General features: G+C 40.5%; 1 protein-coding gene across 8 annotated transcripts in view; it reads right to left on the bottom strand.

Annotated features, from left to right (window-relative positions):
- The window catches only part of inpp4b (inositol polyphosphate-4-phosphatase type II B), a 156,963-nt gene extending 132,837 nt beyond the window's left edge, over positions 1-24,126 (bottom strand). For 2 of the 8 annotated variants that reach the window (XM_077525138.1, XM_077525135.1), the window contains exons 1-2: positions 13,798-13,814; positions 1,750-2,109 (exon numbers count right to left, since the gene is read on the bottom strand). In XM_077525138.1, coding sequence (XP_077381264.1) covers positions 1,750-1,837 — 88 coding nt within the window. In that variant the 5' untranslated portion in view covers positions 1,838-2,109; positions 13,798-13,814. Of the gene's footprint in view, positions 1-1,749; positions 2,309-13,797; positions 13,816-20,642; positions 20,743-20,860; positions 20,950-22,058; positions 22,146-23,875 lie in introns of those variants that run through there. The other 6 variants (XM_077525132.1, XM_077525139.1, XM_077525145.1 and 3 more) reach the window with 6 other exon arrangements.
- Positions 24,127-24,511: the final 385 nt, after the last annotated feature.

Genomic DNA, 24,511 nt, shown 5'->3' with positions numbered 1-24,511 from the left:
TTAACACATTGACTAGGAATTATCGGTATAACCGAAAATAACTATGGTGGCCATATAAGGTCAAAAAGGATCACTTCCTGCATAGTTCCTATGGGTTTCTGACTTAAAAGTGTCTACATTTTGACAAAAGTATCACGGCTTGTTTAACGCACCGACTAGTATTTATTTGGTTCGATTCTGCATTGCCAAACACATAGGAATGTGTCCTAAAAAAGGGGTATAAAAAAGTAAAATAATATTTGTATTTATTATTTAAAAAAAAGGCTCAGTACTGGTTAGATACACACATGATTTGGGCCACAGTTAATTGTTCCTTAAATTATGACAAATGATGAATGTATATGTGAATGCATGAATAGTTGCAATGGCAAAAGCACGGCTTAGCTTGTTGAACTCAGCTTTTTTCAATTTATGTTCTTATATGTTCTTACGTCTTTGTGATATCGTGAAACGTCAGTCGTGGGCAAAGTCCCATGCCAAATGAAGGTGTCAAAATCACGTTTAAGGCTTTCCCCTCCACCCCTTTTATCGGAAATACATCAGGGGAGTTTAGCTTCTGCTCAATTCCATTGCTCAACTGTTAATGTTTCAAAAACATTTGATGATACTAACAAAATGTGAAATTACGCAACAATTCCACCGATTTGCTGTTTTTGTGTTCAGGCCCGGATCCCGGATACAAGCGGCTGAAATGAGTTTCCTCTGCAGGGTGTCCAAGCTCTTCCTTAGAGACAGGATGAGAAGCTCGGCCATCTGTGAGGGACTCTGAGTCGAACCGCTGCTGCTCCTCATTGAGAGGAACCAGTTGAGGTGGCTCGGGCATCTGGTTCGGATGCCTCCTGGACACCTCCCTGGAGAGGTGTTCTGGGCATGTCCCACCGGCGGGAGGCCCCGGGGACGACCCAGGACACGCTGGAGAGACTGTGTCTCTCGGCTGGCCTGGGAATACCTCGGGATCCCGCCAGTGGAGCTGTTTGAAGTAGCTGGGGAGAGGGAAGTCTGGGTTCCCCTCCTAAAGTTGCTGCCCCCGCAACCCGACTTCGAATAAGTGGTAATAGATGGATGGATAGATGTATTCAGGCCTAAGCAATGTCTAATATAAAAGTATTGTTTTGGTGCCTTCTTCCATTGTTGATGCGAGTTGAGGATCTACCATTTAGCATCTTGGCCTATCAAATCTTTTTGGGGGTTCATCAATTATCGCGGCAGGGTTTGGTCGAATAGTGGGGGCCCACAGTATTGCTATTAATATGGTGGTTACTGTGATTAGCGTCCTAAAATTCCATGCATTTTCAACGTTGCAAACTTTTATGGACAGTGACCAGAATTAATTGGAATCTATGTAAACAAACACAAATACATATTTCCCAGGAAACTTTTGAGATATTTACTGGAAATTTTCCAACCATTCGTAATCCCTTTTTTTATGATATGGCACAATGTACCCTCATCTCCTCGTTAACTATGTTTCTTTTAACTTCTCTTTGTCTCCGGGGTATCCACCTGTATCTTCTTTCCCTTGTCACATACACACACACACATACACAGACACACTTTGTGGGACGTGTGCTAAATGGGCAGAACGCAATCTGCTGCTGGCGCAATCACAAATAGACGGGAAAACGATAAATCAGCAGGGATGCTTGATGAGGGTGGAGGACACAGGTGGACGACATAGGTGGAGGACACGGTTGGAGGAGCCGGATGAAGAAAATACAAGACAAACCAAGCACAATACAGGAGGCTCACCGGTCGCATGAGGCAGCTCCTCTCCAGGGCAGCTGCTCAGCTCCTTCAGGTCAACCACGCAGTATCCCGCTTCCCGTGCCCCATCCATCTGTCCGGCTCCCCCTTCTAGTCCTCCACCTCTTCTCCAGCCTCCTCTGCGGAACACCGATGTCCACTCCAGTTTTCCCCCCCACCTCAGACTAAATACGCAGTTTGGCGGGGAAGCTGCCGTCACGGCGATAGCGATCTGTGACCGCGCTCGAGCAGCATCCAAGATGCCTTTCGGAGGAGAGGGACCAGCCAGGGACCGGGGAAAGGGGAAGGGAGGAGGGAGAGGGGGGTCTAAGGGGTGTAGAGGTGGAGAGTGATGAGGGAGTGAGACTGGGAATGAAAGAAAAAGCAGAACAGAATTGATGTTACGTGCGATACGCCCGCTCTATCCATTAATCTCGGGCTGGCCGAGCGCACCTAGACGACAGCACACAGTGTAAAAAAAAAAAACACACACACACACACACTTTCTCTCTCCTTTGCTCTTTTCCTCCTCTTTCCTTACTGAATGCAGACATGTTCCCTCTGATTCCTGTCATCCGTCTGCCTCACTCTAAATCCCAATCCCCGCATGGGTCTCTAGGTTTTAATCCTAGTACAAGCCACCAGCTAGTTGGATAGTTAGCTACGTAGCTGGTCAGTCAGTCACTCAGTCTTGTACGCTAATTGACTAAATAGCAACTTTCTTTTTTTTTTTTTTTTTTTTTTTTTTAATTAATCAGTCTGCCATTTAGTTTGTTATTCAATCTGTCAGGTAGTTGGCTACACAGATAGCTTGTTAACACACTAGTCAGTCAGCTACCAGCCAGTTGGATAATTGGCTAACTGGCTGGTCAATCAGTGAGTGAGTGAGTGAGTGAGTGTGAAGTAGCTAGTTAGCTAAAGGCTACAGGTAGATGTTATCGTCAGTTATCACACTTGTCACCAGCCAGCCAGCTGGATAAGTGGTTGGTTAGTCAGTCAGCCAGCTAGATCACTATATTTTTAATTCATCAGCCAGTTTTGCTCTCCCAGGTCTTAACCAGCACACGTAACAACTTAGTTTGCTGTCTAGTTGGCTATCTAGTTATCCAGTTAGTCAGTTAGTAGCTAATCAGCTAAGTAGTTGGTTAGTTAGTCATAGGGATGTAACAATACCAGCAATATCGTGATATTAAAACTACCACAATATCGTCGTCGTCATGTTCACATGTTTAAAAGCTACACATCTGTTAGAAAAAGTCAGGTAGATTTCCATTTTTGTAGTTATAGCTCCCTCTGGTGGCTATTTTTTGGTGCAGTTTATTTTTTTATTAGGTATGGTTTGGCTCTATGTTTAAAATACACTAATTGTCAGATGAATGGGATTGTAAAATGTTTTGAAGCGAGTCAATACGTGCAGGAAATCAATGTGGGCTTGCATTAAGAGCTTGTTTTTTTCTTTTTCTTTACAATATTGTGACCTTTTTTAAATATCGCCAAATTCTCCACAATATTATGATAATTATCATATCGTGAGCGTCATATCGTGATAATATCGTATCGTGATATTTGGATTTCGTTACATCCCTAGTTAGTCATTCCGTCAGACAACAGCCGTTTGGATAATTGGCTGGTCAGTCAGTCAGCCTGTTAATTAATCAACAAATTATTAAATAAATATAAATTAAATTCAGTTACATAAACTAAATGTGTATTTTTGGTCCTTTGGGCCAGTGACCAACAAGATCCAGCAGATGTAGCTGCAGTGTGGTGGGTGGACTTAGTGATGCTTGTAGCGCGACGTACAGGAATGGAGCGGAACAAAACGTTTTAGGGCCTCGGTGGAGGTTTTTGCTTTAGTGATGTCTTACGAGTTTGATGTGCAGGCACCATAAGCAATAATCCTCTTCTTACCATTTGCTTCAACATACCGCCTTTGCTCACACCGCGTCTTTGCGTTTGTTACTGTGCGCCTGCCAAGGTCACCACATAACAGAGCCCGCCAAATCGATGCCCATTTGCAATCACGTTTGTTTGTGCACGTGTGTTCAGTTTAATGAAACATCGCCTCACGCAGTGATGAAATGTCATATACTACAATGTAGGTCACTCTTGTAAGAAAGCAATCTTAGCACATAATCTCTTGCACTGACAAAAAGTGCCTCGTTTTTTTCCCTAGAAGTTTTGATATATTGCATTATTCTACACAGTGTTTACAGTACTTGCCCAAACTGCCCCATCACAGACATACATCATCTTTGTACAACCTCTTCTACAGCACCAAGCAGCAAAATCAAAACATTTTGAGCCCGTGTTTAGTTTTTAATTTAGATTGCTGGTTCCACCGCCACAGAAGGGTTACCCCAGCAATAGGAAATCTAATGATAACCACAGAGACAAACATTGAAATCCAAAATATCCATTAAAAGTTACTTTTTTGTGATGATTAAGTATTCGACTGAAACTAAGCCGCATTGCTCTCGTACACTGTTTCCGGGGGGCTGGTCCAGGTTGGGGTTGCTGCAGAATGTCCTGAATGAAGATTAATTGCTCCCCGCTGAAGCAATAAGACACGAGGTAAATCCACTCGATACGAGGAGGCTTCTTCCTCACTTCTCATCATGCCTCTGTCACTGCAAACAACAGGATGAACACTGCCATCTTCCTCTTAATGGAAACGTCCATCCATGAACATTCTAATTAAGCTTCTTTTAAAGGCGACACATGTTGTCTTATCAACGGCTGACGACAAAAGAGGATGACTGGAGAAAAATCAATAGGAACAACCATTGCAGATGGAGACGAGCGCAAGTTCTTGGCACCGGAGAAAATAAACATTTCTTATAACAGTTAAAACAGTCAACCCGTTCTTACAGCGGCATATAATGGTGGCTTGTGCACGCATGCATGTTTGTCTAATGCATTACAAGAAAGTCATTTTACTTGGATTGCTGTAATTATAAGAAAAATGAAATATCTTAAGAGTTCCCTATCCGCTAAATTGCTATCAATTACCTTCCAAGACTTAGTTTTAGATCATTTCAGTTTGTTTGTTTTTTATTGGTCTGTTTGTTTTTAATGTAACTAATTGTTATTTTTCTTGCCAGTTGACTAGCTTTGGCCTTGGCGGAGGTCTGAACACTTAACTGACATTCCACTTACCATCTCTCATTTCAACTGATACTGTAACTCCACATAGACTCATTCAGTCATTCAGACTGCATTAGCACTCGACAAACACGCAGTCGCAGACAAGCGATCCGGCCTGATGCGTCAAGTGGACCTTTAGATAAGACAAGGGAACGTGAACGCGCACGATGCTCGGGGATCAACGTGGTGCGGAGATTTATGGGAAAAGGTCAGACCTCTTGCAGGGAGAAGATGCTTAAGGTCGAAACATGGGCCGATTCCAATCCAAAGCTGTTGTTGTTGTTGTTGTTTTTGTTGTTACGTTATGTGATGATGCCGGGGCCCGCAGGAAACCTTCCTCTTACATACAACTACTACTTCACTGGGAGAACAACAATACACAGTCAAATGTTAGAAGCCATTTTAGTGATCAGTCACTTATCTTTTTGTCATTTGTACTAACAGACCATCTTACCAATGAAGTGAACCACCTACAAACAGTAACTAACTCCCTGACCATCCACACAATAAAACTAAACTGAGTGATCTAAATAATCAACATACTATCTGACTAAACCAACCAACCTGCCAACCTGCAACCAACCAAAAAGCCAGCTAAGCAACCTAATAACCAATTGCTACAAAATTACTGAGTAACCCAACCAACCAAACAAGTAACTGACCAACTGACTGACTGACTGACTTGCCACCCAAATGACTGACTGACCTAAAATCATGCACGTACTGTAACTGACTGGCCAACCAATGGCTAACTATTTTACTGTACATGTCCAACTTAGCAACTAAATAGCAACTAAGCTTTCAGACTGACCGACTAACTCAGACTAACTCACTGACCATCCACCCAACTGACTGACTGACCGACCGACCAACAATCCAACCACCGATTTACTCACTCGACAACCAATCAAGCAGATAACTGACTGGCTAATTAATTAAAATGACCAACAATATAAGAAACTAAGACAGAAACTAATTATACTGATTGACCAATGGAGAATGAACTTGAAATGTTAAATTCAGTCTTCATAAAGTTTTGACTGAAATCTTAAAAAGTCATAATTGTACAAATTAAGCCGCTTCTCATGTGTTTAAAAAAAAAAAAAAAAAAAAACTCATTCTGGGGGTTTTCTTTCATTGATTCCTTCACAATGTCAGTATTCAATATTTACGAAAAGCACAGCAGATATGAGAAGAGATGCTGTGGACAAACACGAATGAATAAACCACCAACGCATCTGTTTACACTTTACAGCATCGACAGTTGAAAAACAAGCTCAGAATACAATCTGCATCGTCAAATGAAAGTTATAGGCAGACACTATGTCAAGGATACATTTTTGTTGCCCCTATTTTATCACTTGCGGGGGCTGTGGGTGGGTGGGGGACTAATCATGCAGCAGTCAATTCTTGAAAGAATCATTGTGTTCCCTAGTTATTGCCTTGAACAAAAGAGACCTGAATACAATCAGAGCTGATGTGAGATTTAAAAGCAGCATACAAGAGCTCATGCAAATGTCGTCTTTTGTTAATCCAATTTGGCAATCACGGCCAGGCCTCTGTAATGACTTGCAACGACGACTTAAGACTAGCAAGTGGCTCCTTCTGGGTTTTGTATGAAAAACTTCCCAGCGTGCCCGACTTTCATTTCCTGCAGGAAGTGAAGGTGTAAAGATGAGCTGAGGTACAGCTTCCTGTCGGAGAGGTGGCGACGGTGTTGAAATATTCACGAGTGGTAGGGATAGCGAGCATCTTCACGGCTTTAAAAATAAAAATAAAAATAAAAAATAAAATAAAAAAATAAAAAACCTTTAAAGTCACTTGCTGGTTAGTAAACAACGTGTAGGCTCCCTGCTTGTTGCTGTGCTCTCTTGACTATGGCTCCAGTGTACAACACAATGGAAATTCCAAACCCCTCATATAACACCATTGTACCTTTTGAAACACTCAGACAAAAAACAAGTTACTGACCAACAATCTAACTAACAAACCGCCTTATCGACCAACCAGCAAGCAATGTAACTGCCAAACTGACTGAATGTTTGGCCAGAGCAAATAACCACCAGACCAAACAAAAATATAACAAATGAACTAACCATCCAACTGACTAGCTTACAAAAATTGAACGATCAATGACTAACTACGGTATCAGACTACCATAATCTGTCATGAATAAAAAAATTTACCACAGGGAAAAAAAAAAAAAAAAAAAAAAAAGCCAAAATCGAGTGGGTGTAGGTTGGATATTATACACGGAGTGAAATATGTTTCCCATTGTTTAGATCAGGGGTCTCCAAGTTCGGTCCTCGAGAGCCCCTATCCATCCTGTTTTCCATGTCTCTGTCCTTCAGCACAACTGAATCTAATGATCAGCTAATCAGCAAGCTTTGCAGAAGCCTGATAACGATCCCGATCATGAATCAGGTGTGTTAGTGGAGAGAAACATGGAAAACAGGCTGGATAGGGGCTCTAGAGGACCGATCTTGGAGACCCCTGGTTTAGATATTTCCCAGTACCCAATACAAAAGCATACTTTCATTTCAACGTGTTATTTGACGTCTAATGTTACAAATTTATATAATAACTAAGATCATTTTTTGCTACTCAGAGTGAATCAAAGAATCATCATGGCGGATGCCATTTTTGACACCTGTTACCATATTGTAACGGCAAAGGACCACGGGAGATGTTTAGTCAGTGAACTCCGTTTATTGACAACAAAACATTGCTACTGTATGGCTGTAGCGAACGCCCGAACAACAACAAAGCTGCAAAGTCATGAACAGCACAACTACTTTTGTAGCGTTTGCTACAGTTAGTCTGTCGTCTCCTCCGGCTCCAACTAGTGCTAACAAGTGACTGCTGACTAGTAAAGGGGCTAATTAACCAATGATCCAGCAAACCAACACACTAAGCAATTAAACAACAAATTGACCAATCAACTGACCAACCACTGATCTAACTATTGACTTACTAAACAGACTGGCCAAGTAACGGACCGGTTGATTAACCAAAACACCAACTAGCCAACAAACCACGACTGAACAACTTTGTTTTTCCCCCTGCTTTTAGTATGCAAGACTTTGACTTCCTGCAGCTAAGGATGAACACAAGTATGGATTTCTATTGAGACGGTGATGATGTTCAAATATTCACCACCAGCAAAACAAGTTGAACCGTTGCGGAGCTTTAAAGTGACTTCTTTGTTGGCGAACAACATAGGCTCCTTGTTTGTAGCTGTGCTCTCGCTTCTGTGCCTCGAGTGTACAGCACAAAGGAACAAACACATCGCAACACAGCACAGGAAAGATTCTTCAAACAGGTAAGTGGATTTACCTTAAAAAAAAATAAAAAAAATATAAAAAAAAACACCAAAAGCTGTGACTAAGTATGTGTATTAGCACCTGGAAAACATCTCTAGATTCAAAGTTCTTGTATCCAAACATCACAGAAAAGTTCACAGGTTTATTTTTTATCTAACCTCCCTTAACTTGCCGAGCAAGACAATGACCAACCAATGAACCAACTAAAACAGTGCTGAGTGACTGACCCTTTCAAGCAGCATTAAGGAAGGAATTGCCTTGGACTCATGGTTTCATTGATAATGAACACCCGTGAACAAAAGATTGCCCTTTCAAAAATCAATATTTGTGTCATATTGCTGTTTGAGCCAGCGTATTTCTTCCATCCACATGCATCACCCTAAAACCTAAAAATAATCTCATGGAAAAGTTCTATTTTTTTTTCCACTCTTATTTCCGCTACACTCGTCTGCCGAGCGAGCCACCGAAGTGGAAACACACGGCCCATTGTTAGCATGCCATGCCAGACGCACGCCGCACCTCCTTCCCTCTGTCATCGCCGACTCCATCTCGGAAACCTTTTTGCTCGCACTGATAAAATATTTAAGATCTCCCGTGATTAAAGTGCATCGCGCTCACCTTGGCGGCAAAATCCATTAACCCCGGGAGAATCGATGCCATCGATTCCACCGATAGAGGCAGGGTTGTGCGGTGTGGAGGGGTCAAAGTACAAGGTGAACAATTCAGTGCGGTTGCTGGGAGAGTGACGGGTGTGCTTTTTAGGTGGCATAAAAAATGTATGGGGCATCAGTCAGTGGCACAGTTATTTGCATGAAGCTTGACACAAACACAAAAAGTCTGCGAAGCACAAAACATTGTAACAGCATTCAGACTATTGTCATCATTCACCAAAGCGAGCCTACAAAACAGGCTTTGTAAAATAGATTAGATTTTTCTCAAGGGGACAGGCAGGTTTTCTTTTAAAGGTTTTCTCCGAGACCAGTATGCCTCAATAGGCGGCCTCTGTATTTGTGGCCCCTAAACTATTAAACCCTTTTCACACTGCAATCAGCAGAGCATAGTGTGCCGTCGACTAACCCATTTATTGTACATGCGCTGCCGCGGCACAACCGATACGAAAAGGTGTGGGGAGGAATGATTTCAGAGCGCAAAAGATATTGGTTGAGTTGTAAAGTTAGCCGCAATGAAAACGACATGACATATAGGGCTCTATTTTCACAGAGAGGCACACGTGCCCTCAACGTAAAAAACTGGCGCATCGTCATTTTCGTGCCAAGTCTAGTTTAACGTGTTTGGGAATTTGGTCGGACCGTGCAGCGCAGTCCTGGGGCGAGGAGGGGTGTTTTCATTTACATGCCACCAGCGCACCTGACAAATAGTGTGCATTCCTCTCCTGCACTGAATTTTGCAGGAATGACTTGAGTCACTTTCAATGGTCAGGAAGCAAGTCGGTGGTGTTCACTTCCACACATACTTTCCAGTAGAAAAATACATCCTACGCTATAATGCTACATGCTACATTAGCTGCTCACGCTAGCCTGCCTAAGTAGCGAGCCACTGATTCATTGTTTGTGACTATTGTGAATTTGAGTCCATCTGGAGAGAAAAGAGTGACGACAGTGGCCTATAGACAAGGCTTCCCATTCTAGCAAATAGCTACTGACTGATGCATTGTGGGGGGGTTAAAAGAAAAAAGAAAAAAAGTATGTTGCTTTAGCTCTCCTGTGACTGGTGTGGTGCATTTGAGTCTGCTTGACGTGCTTTTTGGTTTGTTTATTTTTTTGCTCTTGGCGTGGCCATATCTCTCGAACCCTATAAAATAAAAATATATACTGTACTGTATAACAAGCAAATAAAAATGTAAAAAATACTTTTAATGGAAAAAATGATTGTAAATGAAAAAAAATGATGAATGAAAAAGCATTAATAAACTACAAATCATACCAAAATGAAAAAACAAATGAAAAAGAATATATACTGTGCTGTATACTGCAATAACTAATTAAAAGAAATTAAAAATGAATGAAAATTTAAAAAAGAACATGTATGATGAATGAAAAAGCATTTATAAATCATACCAAAACGGGAAAAAAAAACAAAAAAAAAACAAAACAAAAAAACGAAACGAAACGGAAAAAAACCCCCAGCGGATTTCCATTATTGCGGGTATTTTTTGGAACGTAACACCCGCGATAAACGAAGGAACACTGTACTGAGCAAGTGTTTTAGCTTCTCACACTAGCTGCTAGTGCAGTGATAGACACCAGCTGGCTTTTTGTGAACAAATTACTTTCATTTGGATTTTCTGTGACCACTGCGGTGCATTCGAGTCCATTTGTTTGTTGGTAAGGTAAGGTAAGGTAAGGTAAGGTAAGGTAAGGCAAGGTAAGGTAAGGTAAGGTAAGGTAAGGTAAGGTAAGGTAAACACAAGCTACATTAGCGTCTTGCGCTAGCCACAGATTAATCAAGCCGCCTGGGCAGTACACAAGCTCAGAAAAAGCATCCACCAATACATGCTCAGAGGCTCATAATTGTCTGCTAAGCAACGACAACTTGCCGACCTGAAGTCTTTGACGATAAAGCGAAGCCATTAAGCTTTACACCACCGCACCAAATCATTATCAGCTAAATCCCAGTGACAAGGCTAATGGCAGGGGGAAAATGATTAGAAGATAAGAGGGGAGAGCTAATGATAATTATTTTTTCACTCCCAACATCTGGAAGAAGAATAGCAACAAATGGACGACAAGAAGCCCCGTGAAGTGTCACGGAAAGACTTGAGGGACCTGTTGCTATTGGAAATTAATCACGTTACAAAATTATCTTGATAGTCTAGGATAGCAGCTTGAATAAATGGTCATCCAAAAGTTGGGGTGCTAAGACAAACTTCGCTATGCTACATCCACATTCAACAATGAAAATTAATCATCCATTAATCATCCATGTCATCCAACATGTCCTCTTACTCGAATGAATGGCTGGCAGTTGTGTAAAAAAAATAATAATAATTTTGCTGGCCACTCTGGGGGAAATTCAACATGCAACGGTTAAAGAGAAATACACCAAATTGCAATGTACTGTATACAAACTGAAAGCAACAATTCTCCTTAAGCTTTACGTTTATTGCATGTCAAAGCAATCTTCTGGCGTAAAAACACCCTTTATCACCACTGGAGCATCACAAGCACGCTAATGCTAATCCAGACCATCCGCGATAAAATTTAAGGGATCACAAAGCGCTTTAATGTGATCCATTCCTTCAGAATTCTTCTGCTGACATGACATCCGCAGGCAATGCTAACCGTGTTTTTCATTGCGCGAATCGAGATGCTATCGCCATGGCTACTGTGATGAGCAGGTTTCTTTCAAGTTGAGAGTGGATGAAGGTGGGGATGAGGAGCGCAGGGGGCGGCTGCCTCACGGCATCAAATCACTTGAACAGAGGTAAAGAACAAGAAGCTCCATAATAAGCATTTATACTGTGATACCCAGGTGACGTCCCTGAATGCATCACAAGGCTCATTGATGAATTGGTCGTTTAGTTGTACAATTTGATCAATATTTCTTATTGGCAGGGTTCTGATGCTGACCAAACAGAGTCGAAGTAAGCAAACGCGTAGGGCAGTAGTGTTCAAAGAATTATCTCCTTAAATGTAGTTGATAAAAAAAGGTTATTTTGCTCATCAAAAATAATAAAATAAATGGAATATTCTAAAAACAAATTTGGTGGAAACAATTTTACTAAAGAAATATAAAAGAGTAACAAAATAGCGAAAATTAACTAAAATAGTATATAAAAATTATTTCATGAAAAACATAGGGAAGTTATCGGGGAATATACTGATTATTATTCTCCATCGCAGGTGGCTGCCATTTTGACCAATTGCACCCTCTGCTGTTGACAGAAAATGACGTCACTCACAACTGCCCTCAGGGTCGCATCGCAAACGTCCCAGCTCACCCGTGTTCTGGGTGTGGTCACTTATACATTTTCAGATCAGTCACACATTCACAAAATGTGGCATAGTTCCAATTTTCCTGAAATTGCAAAAAAAACAAAAAACATCAGCATAATGCTTCAATAAAGCTAATAAAGATGTAAGTGCAGAGTACCACAGCAGTGATCTGGGAGGGAGAAAACATTCTAAATAAGGAGCGATTGGATTGAATGCTCGGAGGCACTGCTTAGGTTTCATTAAGAATGGCTGGCTCTTCAAAAAACAAGCGACACAATCGGCATGTAATTACTGCCCGAGTGAGACAAATTCATGATCTGAGGAGCTCCAGGGTTCCTGGTGCCTGCGGTCATAATAGAAATATTGCTGTATGAAGTGTGGCTCACCTTAAAAAAAAAAAAAAAAAAGTGAAAAAAGTAAAAGAAGAGCTCACGATCCAAAGCATAACACCACCATAGTATGACACGGGTATGTATGTTTGCTTGGAATATCTTAATGGCTCAAAATTTTCCAGCACACAAAATAATTAATTCCACAAGTCTGTCAGGCATTTTTAAAATCAATTTCTGGTGTGAATAGGCACAATAAAAATAAAACTGAATAGACTTGCTTGTAAAAGGCTTGTATTTTAGCTTTTTGATACAGTGGTTAACTTGTCTACATACTTTTAGGGACATCAGAATGTTAGGCATTCATAAATTTGTTGTGATGATGGCAGTTTTTAAATTTGTCCGTTAAATGAAAAAGCACCTCAAGTTCATTTCACATTTTCTCAATAAATATGCCTGTGATGATCGGCATCTGCTATCTCTCCCCCTCAAATGGCTAAACGCGCTCATTGGGATGCTGAGGTTTTAGATTAAATGGAGATGCCATCAATGCCCGTGGCACACGTGTGGGCCTGATAGGGGCCGTAAATGGACAGCCGGTGGCACTGGAAGCGAACATGGCTCAGGAATGAGACAGCCGGCGAGGCTCGATGAATGAGGCTGTCATTTTTTTTGGCTTATTGAAGAATGTGCCTGTAAAGTTGTGCCGTGGCTGTGAGAGGGAAAAAGGGTGAGCTTGATAAAAAAGACGACCCAAAATTGAAAATCGCCACGGGCAATTTAAAATTGCGCTCCTTCGGTGTAATACCACATTGTGCCACAACATGCCGACCAGCACTGAGGTCGACACCAGAAAATTTGCATCATAAGAACAAGAAGAAGAACTTTGGGGGAGGATATATTTATCTATTGCAGGTTGGTTAGAAACGTACAGTATATCCCTTGCGATGAACAGGGATTTACTGTATAACCAAACTCTAGTAATGTTACTGTCATGACTAGGGTCATGCAGGGGTAATGTTTGGATCTTGACTCATGACTGGGTCACGCCAGGGTTATGTTTGGGTCATGACCGTGAGGTCAAGTATCTGTTTTGAACTGATGTAACCAACATGTAGTTTCAACTGGTTTTAGGCTATGTGATGTTATGTGATGTCAAGAATCTTTAATCGCTTTACCTGGTTAACCGCCACTCAGATAATTCCATTTCAGTCCTATTACCCACATGTCTAGCCACAAACAATCAGATCGATTCACGGTCTATATGAGCCTTTCTGTGCTTTTCTGTCGGATTATTACCTCTGTTCCTCGGTGCATCTCGACAGGCCAAGAGTGCTTGGCGTCTCGTGATTCACAATGCATTCTCGTTGTTTCTTGCCTAGTTAAGTTTCTTCTATGCCTCTTGATGTTCTGCGAATAAAGTGTTAAACTCTTATTTGTGTCTGCGCTTTTCGGATTCAACCTCAGAACGCAACAGTTACAAAAATGCAAACAAATAAAGGCCTCACCCAGGAAACTGCCACGGTTTGTCCATCCCCTCATTATGAAATCAAACATCTTTAAAAACACCAATCGGAATTCGTTTATTCCAGCTATGATTTAGTCCAGGAAACAGCGGGAGCCGTTAAGATTCCCATTTAGGGCTATTAATTATTCACAAAATCATGTTTAATGTTCTAAATACGTACTAAATGCCACACACTCTACAGCACTGTTTAAAATGGTTCCACCTCAGCCAGACAAATAAGATCATGCTTCAAAACCAAAGCGGCTTTAATGAAGACAATGTGTCTCAAACATTTATCAGAGTTTAGGAAAGAAAAAAAAAAAAAAAAAAAAAAAAAGTACCATTACCTTTGCGGACATTCTTCCCCGAGGTCCAGAATTGATTTTCTATCACTGCCGACACGTCGCCCTGACTAATTTTACTTCGGGATTTAGTGTGAGCTACACTGGGGCCCAAATAAATGGTATTTAATCAATAGGGAGGTATAGTGCCATAATAAAAACGTTAAGGTTTTTCAAACGCACGGGGAACTCTAAATCATGTTTCTATTTGCTGTGTTGTTTTCAGTGTAAGACATTAGTAGGATGTGCTATTGGAGTCGTCTGGAGAGGTGAGAGAGCACCAAAAAGAGCAGGTATTATCTCCAAAAAGGCACTATTAAGAGGTTGTTTCTGTTTTGATGTAGTAATGTCTGTTAGGCGTTAATGGAGTGCAAACCAAAAGAAAAAAGCAACAAGCCGGCTAATTTTGTTTCTCTATTAGGAAGTCAACAAAATTTCCCATATAGACCATTTCTATTTCGAAAGATTTGTACCACTCCAAACAGCAGCCATTACATAGTAGTCAGCAAGAAGCTAACACAAGTCTACTGTAGTCTTCTGAAAAGATCACAAACATGAGATTCAAAAGCAGTCACAGGAGAGCCAAATAAAAGATCATTGTTCCCAAAAAGCTGCTCGAGTTTATCAATAGTGAATAGTAACGAGAAAAAATAAAATAAAAATAAAAACAGAAAAATGAACCCTGTCCAAATAAGAATTATAACTGAACCAAACATGGCTTTCCAATTGGTCAACTTTCAAAGAAAGTATTTCGAGTTAAATTTTATTTGGAATGAATCCTAATTGAAATGAGAACACGAACAGGAAGTTGAGCAATACCAAATAAAACCATCATCAAAACCAAAAGACCATGATTTGATCAATAATATTTTAAATGGTTACATCGAAGGGACCGAAAACGGCCATCTTAGCTAGCAGCTAGCACAACAAACAAACTCTCATCGACTGTACAGTACAGATGGCGCAACTACGTTCCCACATAGAATATTAGGAAGTGTAAATGTTTCGCGCTCTGGCCACACATGCTCCAATGTAAAGCCCATATCCCACTGAGGCGTGAATGTTTCTGTTTGCAGAGCTAGCGAATGTTGATTTCACGTCTGTTTGTGCAAGGTCGTAACGTTAAATTTCTCTAAACGCTCTCTAAATGTTTTTAATGGTCTTTCTTGTTGCAGGGAAATTTTGAACACTTTCCAAATTTGTGACAAGCATTAAAACTGTTCAGAGAACATTTAAAAAAATGCTACGATCTTGAACGAACCCTGGCAAACCCTGACTTGAAATCAGCGTTGCAAATGTTCACCCTTCAGTGGAATATGGACAAACTACGTGCTGCTCAGCCTCTGTCTTTTGTTTTTTTAACTACTACCCTAAAAAGAAACGCTTCAAACTATAACAACATGATATAAACGAAACCAAACCTCGATTTACACCCCGAGTATCCTTTGACTTGACTCCACTGCTGCCATTCCTGAAGGACAGACAGTGATGAATGGCCACGTTTGGCTGTTAAAAATGGGATTCCAACATGACAATCCATCACTTAGCTCGCGACCTGCGCCGTTGTCAAGTTAAAACGGGTCGTTGTTCAACCCAGTGCATGTGCGCCCCTGCAGATTTGTTCAATGCAAGCGCTCGCTCGTCGCTGGGAGCGCTGCTTAGTGACTTGAGCTATTAAGCCGCTGTCAAAGCCGTGACAGCAACACAGTTAAACTTCCATTAGGTCAACTTTCAAAGCTACTGTAAAGTACTGCAAACCTAACAGTTTGTAAATATTTTATCAAATTTTTCCAAGGGAAAACAATGAAAAAAACGATACACACGATATAAGGTAAGGTAGTCAATGTACAGCTTGTACATTGTAAAATTACTACACCCTCAAAATAACAGAATCGCTGGCAACAAAAGTGAGTATAACCCTAAGTGAAAATGTCCACATTGGGCCCAATTAGCCATTTTACCTCCGCTATGTCGTGCAACTTGTTCGGTCTCCGTTGTGAATAGGGAGCAGTCGTGTTACATTTGATTTTATTGCTCTCACACTGGTCACTGGAAGTTCAATATGGCACCTCAGGGGTGTGCTTACTTTTGTTGCAAGCAGTTAACACATTAAATGGCTGTGCGTCGAGTTATTTTGAGGGGACAGTAAATACTGGATATACTCGTATACAAGCTGCACACTGACTACCTTAAATTGTAACCATGTGTCATTATTTAGTATTTAGAGGGGTGAACTCACTTTTATGAGGTACTGTCAATTTTCCACTGAGGTCAATTCTTTCATAACTAGGTGCCCACGCATGAAGCTAACGCAGCAGTCTACATTGTCACTCAGTCTAAACATCACAAGAAATGAGATTAAAATATACGACAGCAGTCACAAAATCTCCAAATAAGATTCATTTCTTCGCAAAGGGTTGTTATATTTCAAATGAACTTGCAATAACAGTAATTTGAGACCTACCCTGATAAAGCCAGTAACGAAGCCAAATGGGACTTAACAGTCAAATCAAACTTGATTTGAGCAACTTTCCAAAAGCTGAATTTCCCATTGACACAAAGATTTGTAAAGAGTGACCATCATAGCGGGTGTCTGGCTCAAAAAGCTAGCGTAGCAGTTTAAATCTTCCCTCGGTGCAAACATTAGAGTGACTCAATAATGATCAGGAGTCGCAGAGTGAGTGAACGAAAGAGTGAGAAAGAGTGAACATTTCGCACCACGAATTTCCCATTGAGATCAATCGGAGCCGATTTGGTTAGAGTCCAAACAGTGGCCACCAACTCCAGCAATTTGTGCGTGTTGGTCATTTTACTAATTATTTAGAGAGCTCAGTATTCTTGAACTGGTACTTGGTTTATAAAAAGTATGAGAACCACAATTTTAGAGGGTTGGCTGACAAACCACGTCAGTGTACTGAGATCATGTATACAGGAAACTGGGTCGCAAAAAGACTGTTTAGGTGCCTCAATAAGTTCTGCTGTTTTGGTTAGTAACAGATTTCAATAGGGCTATGTCTAAATAATTTAACCAATGGGCCATATACGGCCCGCCATGTAATTCTTTTGAAAACATCATGTAACCCACATAATATTTCATAACAAAAAATGAATTGTCGCAATTTGATACAGCCGTGTGAAGGTAAACGGTCCGCGACCCCTGATGTACACAAACATGAACATGGCAGGTGCACGCTTTTGGGTCAAGTTATCCAAGTGGACACTGCTAACGTGTGAACAGCTGCGACGTGTGCACGCGGACACGCGCGCACACACGTGCATTGAAGGGTGATTGATGAGGGGCCAAAGAACAATTGAAAATGAGGCGCTGAGGCATGTACGACAGGTCCACAGGGGAAGTGGAGTGCGGCCACTCTGGAAGACCTAATATGGTTACCATAAATCGGACTGATGGATGCTGGATGGCCAAAAGGTGCGCGTGTGTGCGTCTGCCTCAGACATGAACACTGTGTGTTTGTTTTACCTCCATTATTGAATTTGTGTTGGTCTCTGTTGCATTTTGTTTTGTCTCCATAAGCAAATAATTGAAATAATCTACTATTATGCATTTTTCTCAACAGTTTAATACAATTCCTAGTTTTCTTAACACGCCTGTGACATTCTTTTGTCACAACGAGTGTAACAACACGTGTGGCCGACAGTAAATGGTGAAAAATAAAAATAAAAAATACTGTGCTTGAATGCAAAGTTGACAGATATCCGTTGTTTCTGATTAACAGAAATGACCTAATATGATAAAGAATTCCAAGTGGCAGGTTTCTCACAATAGCACCGCATATTATTATTTTGATCCCTCTCAGGAGGCGGCCATTTTGCCACTTGTCGACTGAAAATGACATCACAGTTAACTCAAGTAACGACCAATCACTGCTAACCTGTATACCTGTATTCTAGGTTTGGTCATGTGACGTTCACAAGTATCTTGTACTGTCTATTGTGTTGGGGTTAGCGAGTGCTTTGCGTGCTACTCCTGCACCGCTGACATTATATTTCTTTTCCGTAATTTAGGAGGAACCTCTTGACCAAAGCCTAACAGAACCAAAGACGAAAAACTTGTGAACTTGGACTCCTTCTGGGGTTTATTACCTGCGAACTTAACATTTGTGGTGATGTGTCTGGCTCGCGTGGACGTGAGGATCGAGTGTCCAAAGAAGAAACAACATTCCTTTGTGGAATCATTAGAGGTGAAGCAAAAGCTGGAAGGTTGCTACGTGGATTTTAGGTAGGATGTGGTGGAACGCTTCAATAATCCACAATGGAAACTTATTTTCCTTTAGGTATCAATCGGAACTGCACCGTAGTTTTTTTTTTTTGTTTGTTTGTTTTTTTAAGCAATTAAGCAAATTTAACACATATAAATACATTTGAAGTCCTAATGTTACATTATCGCATTCTTTTCTTTTAAGGAAATTATGGGAGAAAAAAAAAAAGTTGTGACAAGTCCACCGTTTGGTGTTATTTGTTAGCAAAACTTGGCAAAAGGTACACAACCAATTTGTGTCAAAGATCATGTCGACTTATTCAAAACAACGATCTAAGACCTACAGTAATGAACAGACATTTCTTTTCCCCGCTTGTTATGGAGATTTGTTTTCCTTTTATTTTTTTTTTGGCAACGGACGCTAATTCCATGTGGACGTCTGCATAATTCTATGAGCCCTCTTTGACAATATTTGGGAAAATAAACGCCGCAATGAAGTTATAAAGTGCCACCGCTGCAGCACAATAGACTCGTTTATGGAAAGCAGCTGCTTGTCGGCAAACCAAACAATGAAAGTGCTCGCACACACGAGCGCGGAGAAGAACGCGCGCGAGACGCTTCATAAAAGACACGGTGACGCCAGAGACTCCATCACGCGCCGTGCTCGAGCAATGTTGTTTCAAGTACAAATAACTCTCGGTTAGCATGCACCATTCAGAGCTTGCTCGAGTGCTCTCACCGTGATTGCTTTGCATATGTTGTCAATACAAGTATTGTTTCCTTTCATTTAAGTACGCATCCTCACCATAGCAGTAGTATGGGAATGAGCTTTTTTTTTTTTTTTTTTTTTTTAATTGTCCAAATCCTCTGATTTCAACATAACAGTCAACAATTAATGGATTGAATAATCGAGAGATTAATCGATGCTAAATATATTCAATAGTGACAGCACTATTTTAACTCATTTGCTCCCAAAAACGTATAAATACGTTCTATTTTCTACTATGTTTTAAGTATCACAAAGACGTACTAATATGTTTGTTTTTTTATGGGGTTTTTTTTTTATGCGAGGGCATACAGAAAAGGCTTTGATGCAGCCTCTCAACTGCAAAGAACGGTTGAAGAAATGGTAGTTATTACACAAACGGACAGCAGAGCAAAGGAGAAAAAAAAAAGCTCAATTACTCACAATTAAAAATAAATTTGTGAATAATGATGAAACTTAGCTATATTGTAATGCTAATTGCTGCAAAACAGAAACAGATAGAGAAATACAGAAGAGACTTTAATCTTTCTTTTGGTAGGTTCCATCTTTTTATAGCAATAGAACAAAATATTCTGTGGGCCTTACAAAATCAGTCAAATTCCAGTAAAACAACAGGGAGCAAACGGGATTGCTTCTGTGAAAATGGCTTAATTAGAGATGATGCCCTAATTTAACTCATTCACTGCCAGTAAAAAAAATTTGATTTTTGACGTGGATAGCCGTCAGTGGCAGTGAATGAGTATAAAATAAATAAATAAATAAATAAATAAAGGAAGAAAGAAAGAAAAAAAGAGGAAATTGTAATTACAGCTTAAAAATTGGACAAACTGTAATGAAATAATCCTCCAAATTCTCAATGGCTCACTCCCAGACACATTTTTGGAAATAGGCATCTATGAAAAGTAGACTTGCTTGTGTTTTCCGCCCACATTTGACAGGAGAGGAAGGCACTCCAGAGACACAAATATTTGTACATATAAGCAATAAAAAAAAGTCAATTATTTTGGAGTAATAGAAATTCAACTCCTTTTTGAAGAGCCCACTAGATGTGCCAGTGGTCCATTCACTCTGGTCATCTGAATAGATAGTGTGTGTATTCATAGCCGACATATTTACCGTAGAGGGTTCTTTTTTTTTATATATATATACATACACACAGACACACGCGCGCACACACACACAAAAAGTAGGACTATTTTTGCTCGCTTGATGTATGACTGCTGCAGCGACTGAAGGGAATTCTTTTTAATGGAAAACTTTGTCGACGGAAAGTATGCGGAAAGGAAAAGCGTGGGGGAAGAGGCACCTTACCTGGAGCGGGGAGGATTTTTTTTTGCTTGTGCTTTTTCTTCTGAGCCACCAAAGACGAATACGAAACAGTATGTGTCCAAGTAGATATTAGGTAGACTCACTTGGGTTTGTGGAAAAGCAGAACACACACACACAAAAAAAGTCAAATTCAGTTTGCAATTCCTCAGTGAAAATGTTAAAACGTCAAGACTGCACTAAAATCTAAAGCTCCCAAATACCTGCTTCAGCCAACATCGTGTTTTTGTGCTTCTTCAGCCTGCAAACTTGTTGAGCGTGAATAAGCAGCACTTCAGTTCCACCCATTTGCCTTGAATTGGACATAGAAAACGGCAAAGTACTTTAATATTTGATTTTTCGTCGTTGCATAGAGAGCAGCTGATGAGATTTTTTTTTACAGCGGCTGAGCTAATGTTGACATTATCACACGGGAACGAGCTGGCCAGTTTGCACAGAAAGTGACGAGGAAGGACCTCCTCTTTGCCTTTTGCGCGCACGTTTGCTTGGCAAATAGCAATTTAATTGCGAGGAAGTCACTTTCCAGCTGCCGCGCGTTTGACTGGAGACGCGCGTGTACGGGAATGCTAAATAATTCAAAGTCCAAATGGATGGACCTCGGCGGTGTCGGGACTCGATCCTGAGCCTTTAACAGACCCGACAAGAAGATCTGTTGGGAGGGCTGATCGATCTCGGGCTGCCGAGGGCCGTTCTGGAAAAGACGTATTGAGCAAAAGGTGGAGACGGGGAGGGGGACGCGTGCGATATCGAGCAGGGGGTGGGCCGAGGGTTGGTTTGCGGTCGTCTTTCTCAATTAGGCAAGGGATGCCTCAAGTGTTCAAGGGTACACACTGCAGGGGATAACTGCAATACACGAGGTGTGGAAGAGAATTGCGAGTCAATTGACTTTTTCTTTGGCTTTTTTGGTGAAAGTTGTTGTTGCTCGATGTCAGGAGAAAAAGTGTGCTAAATTTAGCCATAGGAATGGAAACTTTTGTCATTCATTTTGAAAAATTATCTTGTGTTTTTTTTAAATGGATATAAATGAAATAGATAGATAGATAAAATGTCCATGGAGTGTGTCTTTATCACTAACATGTCATGTTTTGTTTAAACAATGATATCTAAGCATGTGGGCTACACTCCTCAAGCACTGAACTTATCTGGACATTATATAAAAAAAACAAAGTATCCAAAAAATAAATAAATAAATAAGATGTCGACTGCTACTTTAAAATTGTCTTCGTATAGGCCTAGTTTGGACTCTTATGGACCAAATATTCATGAAGTGTTACTGTTATTATATTAAGAATTTAAGATGCTAAAAATAAACACCCTGCATTAGGCTGTTTGACTTTCAGGGTTGCGCTGCACTCTGTATCTACTGTCAAATGTACAGACAGACAAACAGAAGATACGAACCCGTCCAATGCAGGATTCATTAGAAAGCAGGTAGATTGGTCATTAAGGTGGCCGCGCTCGCCTCACGGTTGTCTGCAGTACACGCCACTGGAGGAGATAAACAAAGAGACATTGATGGAGGGGACATAATTTGAAAGGACGTGCAAGGGTAGAGTGTGTGTGCGTGGGGGGGAGTTCATCTTTCACGCTACTTGCATACAACTAGTTTAACATACATGTTGCTCATCATTCATAGAGTCAGTGCTGACTTTACCCTTCTAAATTTTGCATTCACTGAATTTCTTGAAGAATAACCAAATGTCCCTTTAATGGTTTCATCTAATAACGCGTTTGGATTTTAATCAATTAATGCATTTTCTTTGGTTACAAATAAGAAATTCTCTGCAGTCTCGATGCAGAAAATCCAAAAGAAAGCAACCAATTCCTGATGGGTTTCATTAGCTCCTCTGCATTGTACTTTTGACGTTGAAAAAGAAAGCCAGCTTACACATTTTTATTCTATTTTTCTCCCTTGAAAGAATTTGTCTTCACCAATTTCCGACACTTTTTTTTTTTTTTTTAAGTAACTTCCACTTGCTCACCACTTTCCTGCATTCACTTCCTGTGAAAAATAACATGACTGAGTGGATGAGCCACACCTTGGTGATAGAATCAGTATGAGGTAATGGGCGAAGAAGGCACAACGCAACACATACAGTCGTGCGATCTGTCACCCTTCGATCAGTGCCGGTTGTCTCAGCAATCAAGCACCCAGCTGGATGAGTGGTCCGGGCTCGTTCTGAAACTTGATAGGCTTTACAGTCTCTCCAGAAACAAACTTGAACACTTGTTCGGGCCGAGAAAACAAACTAATTGTTTGGATTTTTGTGAATAAAGAACCAAGATTTGAGTCCATATCTGTAAATTATACTTTACCATTCAAGGTCTGTGTTTTTTTGTTGAGTGACGTCAGATTGAAGTCGGTCGGTGTTGTCCCGTGCACACTTCCTTCCAGATTCAACCTAATTTCTCTTGTCCTCCAATGCAGTATTTTAGACCACCATTTTGACTTGTGATGCAATTGTGACGCAATCTTGGAATTGTCAATACTGTATTTTGATATACTGTAAAATGCAGGATAACATTGTACAAAAAATTTAAACGGCAATACAAATCACTAGTTTGTAAAACTTGGGTTAAGGATTAAGGATTGTGTGCCACTTTTTTATGTAATCAATCATACCAAATTGACTTGACCAGAAATCAATAGGAAATTCATGGCCGTCTGAAACCTTGACTTTTTAGTTACAAAGTGCCCAACACTTTATTAGATGTTGTAATGAGCGCCGCGCCCTCAACTAAAAAGTAACTTCTAGAATGAGTTTTCTTTATTCCCAATTGGGCAAGACGTATACAATTTGTATGGGGAGCTTGCGGCCCCTTGTGGACCCTGTGTATAAAGTATATTTCAGACGTCAGCTCCAGCCACAACTTCACTGAAAATAGTTTATCGCGTCGACGTACCTTTCAACAATATTTAAATCTATTAACATGTGATTTTTTAACGTCAAAATGGAGGAGAGAAAACAAAAATATCTTTGCCAGACTTAAAATGGCGGTTTTGGTAGACAGTCGCTATACGGGAAAGCTGGCGCAGCGAAATGGAAAGAAAATGGCGGACGGTGATATGGCTTTTCGAACATACATGAACTGCCAATAACCTGTGCACTACAATATAGCAGTTCCTATCAGTAATTTTTTATCTATGAGCATGAAGAGGGGGAAATAAACAATAATAAAAAATAAATACACTCACAAATAAATTTGACTTGACTCACCAGGAATGTTTTTATGAACAAAATCCATCCTGTTGTCAGCTAGCAAGTTTTTGTGACTCTTTAAGCGCCAAATAAACCCTTTTCCAGGTTGAAAAAGGGCAGCTAGCTACAGTGTTGGCCGACCTAATCCTCACAATATACTAATTTTCTTGAAAAGTCCACCTTGAGTGATTTAAAAAAAATAATAATAATAATAATGTCAGACCGTCATCTCCCACTTCGTCACCTGCGTGTAATGACGCTAACTTGAGTAGCGCTAATCAACCAACCAATCAGAGCATGGGGAAATGCAGACGTCACTTTGACCTAGCAACCAGCTCTCTTTCGTGAATCTGAAATCTGATTGGTTTAAAATTAAACAAAACGGGGGAAAGAATTTTCTTTTTTTTGTCAAAAGCCTTTTTTTTTCTTTACATCAAGCTTGACTTGGCAACACAGAGAAGCTGAAATCTGATAGGACGAAAATATTAACACGAAATTAACAGCCAAGATCTAACCTTGATGTACTTAATTTAAGTACACTTGCATTTTACCATCAAGTATAACACATACATGTCCCAACTGTGCATACTCTTACAGTTACTTACAACAATATGCAATATTCTCTTTAGGAATAACGTTTTTTCCTTGTACATT

This window comes from Festucalex cinctus, chromosome 6, assembly GCF_051991245.1.
Source record: "Festucalex cinctus isolate MCC-2025b chromosome 6, RoL_Fcin_1.0, whole genome shotgun sequence".
In the NCBI taxonomy this organism is placed as follows: Eukaryota; Metazoa; Chordata; class Actinopteri; order Syngnathiformes; family Syngnathidae; genus Festucalex; species Festucalex cinctus.
This window is presented reverse-complemented; position numbering and strand designations above follow the sequence as displayed.